The 4,888-nt window shown below is 45.3% G+C and overlaps 1 protein-coding gene across 1 annotated transcript; it reads left to right on the forward strand.

Annotated features, from left to right (window-relative positions):
* Positions 1–2,846: 2,846 nt before the first annotated feature.
* kbtbd13a (kelch repeat and BTB domain containing 13a) lies at positions 2,847–4,707 on the forward strand. The gene has a single exon (XM_047362648.1). The coding sequence runs from the start codon at positions 2,902–2,904 to the stop codon at positions 4,366–4,368; it is 1,467 nt and encodes a 488-aa protein (XP_047218604.1). The 5' UTR covers positions 2,847–2,901; the 3' UTR covers positions 4,369–4,707.
* Positions 4,708–4,888: the final 181 nt, after the last annotated feature.

The raw sequence follows: 4,888 nt of genomic DNA on the forward strand, positions 1-4,888 counted from the left end.
GGGCCATTAAAAGCAGCCCAGCGCACCACACTAACGTCTGGAGGCAGGGCTTCAGCTGCCATTGCTTCAACTGTCAGTAGGTCAGTGTAAACACAACTGGTATTGTACCAAGTAGAGCGAAACTGATTGGAGCGGAGCTGCTCCGCCTAAAACGAGCCAGTGGTAAAGGGGCATTAGCAACCCATGTGTCTGAGCTACCGCACCCTGTTGGCGATCAGACGTCTCGAAGTTCCTCGGGTCCTTGGACCCCAGAAGCGATCACGCACTCTATCTAACACTGACTCTTAAAGGAACGACTTTCAAACAGTTTCTAACTTTAAGCACATTTAATCTAAATTAGGCAAAGGAATGATTACAGAGATCAGCGCTGAGGCTCCTGTCTTGGACCATCGCCGTCTGTGAAAGGTCGCATGTACAGGGGTTGGACAATGAAACTGAAACACCTGTCATTTTAGTGTGGGAGGTTTCATGGCTAAATTGGACCAGCCTGGTAGCCAGTCTTCATTGATTGCACATTGCACCAGTAAGAGCAGAGTGTGAAGGTTCAGTTAACAGGGTAAGAGCACAGTTTTGCTCAAAATATTGAAATGCACACAACATTATGGGTGACATACCAGAGTTCAAAAGAGGACAAATTGTTGGTGCACGTCTTGCTGGCGCATCTGTGACCAAGACAGCAACTCTTTGTGATGTATCAAGAGCCACAATATCCAGGGTAATGTCAGCATACCACCAAGAAGGACGAACCACATCCAACAGCATTAACTGTGGACGCAAGAGGAAGCTGTCTGAAAGGGATGTTCGGGTGCTAACCCGGATTGTATCCAAAAAAACATAAAACCACAGCTGTCCAAATCACGGCAGAATTAAATGTGCACCTCAACTCTCCTGTCTCCACCAGAACTGTCCGTCGGGAGCTCCACAGGGTCAATATACACGGCTGGGCTGCTATAGCCAAACCTTTGGCCACTCATGCCAATGCCAAACGTCGGTTTCAACGGTGCAAGGAGCGCAAATCTTGGGGTGTGGACAATGTGAAACATGTATTGTTCTCTGATGAGTCCACCTTTACTGTTTTCCCCACATCCGGGAGAGTTACGGTGTGGAGAAGCCCCAAAGAAGCGTACCACCCAGACTGTTGCATGCCCAGAGTGAAGCATGGAGGTGGATCAGTGATGGTTTGGGCTGCCATATCATGGCATTCCCTTGGCCCAATACTTGTGCTAGATGGGCCAAGGACTACCGAACCATTCTTGAGGACCATGTGCATCCAATGGTTCAAACATTGTATCCTGAAGGCGGTGCCGTGTATCAGGATGACAATGCACCAATACACACAGCAAGACTGGTGAAAGATTGGTTTGATGAACATGAAAGTGAAGTTGAACATCTCCCATGGCCTGCACAGTCACCAGATCTAAATATTATTGAGCCACTTTGGGGTGTTTTGGAGGAGCGAGTCAGTAAACGTTTTCCTCCACCAGAATCACGTAGTGACCTGACCACTATCCTGCAAGAAGAATGGCTTAAAATCCCTCTGACCACTGTGCAGGACTTGTATATGTCATTCCCAAGACGAATTGACGCTGTATTGGCTGCAAAAGGAGGCCCTACACCATACAAATAAATTATTGTGGTCTAAAACCAGGTGTTTCAGTTTCATTATCCAACCCCTGTAGTTTTATATCTGGTACTCCAATGCAATGGATGTGCCCTCCCTCAGTGATTAGGTTGTGTGGTAGCAGGTGTCCATCCTTGATCTAAGTGTTCCGTGGCATTCTAATTAAACCAGTTACCAGCTGTTCTACTATCAAACCCAGTGCCCCAGCCTCAGGTCGTTCATGACAAACCTTGGGCCATTTATCCTTACAATGTGTGTCGATAAGCATTCTTATCCTATTCTAACAAAAGGGAAACATTAGAACTTATGCTTTCTATCACTATGGTATAAATGGGAAAAGAGTAATATTAATAAAGGTTATTCCTAACACATGTTCAAGGACCCCAATAACCCTGACTAGCTTCTTCTTCTCTGTCGTTTTCTGGCGGTTGGCATACAACTATATAGTGCAATACCGCCACCAGCTGGCTTGGAGTGTCTCTGCCTGTCATGCCTGTTCAAAATTCAGCCATGACAGGAATAAAATGCCTGTATCTCCATAGTAAATGAGAAAATGCTTTGTGGTCCCGATAAAAAGCCCTGTGGGTCTGGTTTGGACCGGAGTCTGGGGTTTTGGGACCCCTGTTATAGAAGTTTATGTGCTTATCTACTCGACTATTAAGTGGGTGGATCCCTGCGCAGTCGAGCTGTTATTCATTGTTCGGAGAATATTTCTCCTTTCTCTTGGTCTTTCCACCATCTTCTATGCTTAAGACACTCTTAAGCTCACTTAAGGTCCTCCTCGCTACTCTTAACATTTCCTCACATTAGAAGCTCTCTTCAGGCCTAAGGTGCGTCGTGAGTAACTTTTATCTTACCTAGGGAAAATTCTAAGAAAAATCCTAAAATTCAAGAAATTCTAAGATTTTTCTTACAATGACGTCACTAGGAGCAGTCTTAGGAATCTTTGTGAATACTGGCCCAGATCTTCAGCTGTTCCACATTTTGTCAGCCACAAACAAAGAGGGAGTTATTTTTCTTTTACAGCCACCATGCCATTATCCAGCTCATCTTTCTGCTCAGGTTACATGTCATCCCGGACTCTGTCCCACCTCTGCATCTGCTGCTGCTATGTATAGAGTGTGTTCTCAGAGCTGTGCCAACAAATAGAGAGAGGATTATTCTCTCTTTGGTACTTCAACATGCAGTGCTTGTGGTTCAATTGTAAAACGAATTGAACCTCTCTTAAATGAATGGGCAGTTTGGTAGCAGATGTAAAGAAAGCCTGAAGCAGAAAAATTATGGAGTCTACCACTTGTCCAAGACACCGTGAGATAGAAAATAAGATGAAGGTCAACATCAATGGGAGTATTTTCAACGTGGACAAAACCATCATGGCTGAGAACTGTGAGTACTTCAGAGCCTTGTTCCAGTCTGGAATGAGAGAATGCCAGCAGGAGCAGGTGCAGCTGCGAAGCGTTGGGGTTGAGGGTTTTCTACTCTTGCTGCGGGTGCTGGAAGGGGAGCATCCCATGCTCAACAGTGATCAGATTGTTGAAGCTATTGAATGCACTGCTTTTCTCCAGGTACCGGCTCTCACCAAGCACATGATTAACATCATCAATTCTGAAAACTGTTTGCTCATGTATCACACAGCTGCAACCTATGGAGTGTGGGAACTGTCCCACCACTCTGCCTTGTTCATCAGAGATATGTACGCTGACCTGAAGGAGGATGTGCGCACCTTACCCAGCAAGATGGTAGAATATATCGAGTCTCTTCCCCCAAGTAGCTACATGGCAGTGTGCAGCCACTCTCCATCCTCAGAACTACTGCAGGATGTCCAGAGGACAGTCTTCTACCTGGACGAGGAACACAAAAAGTGGAGGGCCCTCACACAGCTACCTCTCAGCACCAGTACCACCATGGCAGGGGTGGCTGTCCTTGACAACAAACTGTACATCATTGGAGGAGTGCATGATGTTAGTAAGAGGGTTGTAGAGGCTGGATTCTGTTATAACCCAGCAGATAACACATGGTCCACAATCTGTGGTCCCCAGCAGCTGCGCTACAGCTTCACACTGATAGGTAATGAAGGCTGCCTTTATGCATTAGGAGGGAAGTTCAACATGAAGGACCTCTCTTCAGTGGAGAGATTCAGGGTGTGTGAGGGAAGCTGGGGTTTTGTCTCAGCCCTCCCCTGCCAGGCAGCTTCTGTGGTGTCTGCTGTAGCTTTGAACAGGATCTTTATCTGTCTCTGGAAAGGAAAGGGGGCCACAGATATACACGAGTATGTCCCTGAATATGACCGATGGCTTTTAGTTACAACGCTCAACCGCCAGCAGAGTTATGGACTTTATATGGTGGCTCATAGGGATAATCTGTATGTGATGCGGAATGGGCCATTTAATGACTTCTTACACTGTGTGATGGACTGCTACAACCTCACGACAGGTCAGTGGACGGCCATGTCTGGTCAGTATGGGAACAGCAATGGTTCTGTGTTCACTGCCATGGTCAAAGCAGATTCCGTGTTCACCCTTGGTAGACATGTAACTACAGAGTACACGGTGGAGGAGACTCAATGGAGACAAAAATGTGAGATGGAAGGTTTTGGCAGGATTGGATCCATACACACATTTCAGATGAGGCTTCCTAAATCCATCCTCTCTCTCATGGATAATTGTTTGGATAAAACTTCAGATAACAACTTTAAAGACATTAGTATTCTTCCCAACTTGCCTTTACAGTGCTTTCATAACATTTAAAGGGATTTCTAAAGTTGGCTTTTGTGGAGAGCTATTAAGCAGTCAGAATATCACCCAGAGTTAATTCTTGGATTGATTTCTGTTTGGATAAAAATAGGTTAGTTTTTATGGATGATCAAGCTACTGCCTTGTCAGACCAGGGTCTGTTTCAAAAGGGATTTCTCCTATGATGAAAAAATAAATCCCTGTGACATTTGCATAACATGTTTATTACACATGGAAGCCTACAGATATTTACGATGAAGAGTGTAGAAGTCCACCGTTTTAGCGGGGGTCTTTCTAAGTAAAACATCTATTGCAATAAGGAATGCTTTTATGTGGAGTAGCAGCCAAAGAAACTCGGTGAAGGAAATTTTAGGGTTTAAAAAAACAATCAAATAATATTCAGTGCACTTCAGTCAAACCAGGGCTTCAGGAGGAGCAGTGTGGTTTTCGTCCTGGTCGTGGAACACTGGACCAGCTCTACACTTTCTACAGGGTCCTTGAGGGTTCATGTGAGTTTGCCCAACCAGTTCACAAA

Source organism: Girardinichthys multiradiatus, chromosome 4, assembly GCF_021462225.1.
Source record: "Girardinichthys multiradiatus isolate DD_20200921_A chromosome 4, DD_fGirMul_XY1, whole genome shotgun sequence".
NCBI lineage: Eukaryota > Metazoa > Chordata > Actinopteri > Cyprinodontiformes > Goodeidae > Girardinichthys > Girardinichthys multiradiatus.

Excerpts from the sequence above, each read along its gene's own strand:
- kbtbd13a (XM_047362648.1), top strand. The coding sequence starts at position 2,902 with ATGGAGTCTACCACTTGTCCAAGACACCGTGAGATAGAAAATAAGATG.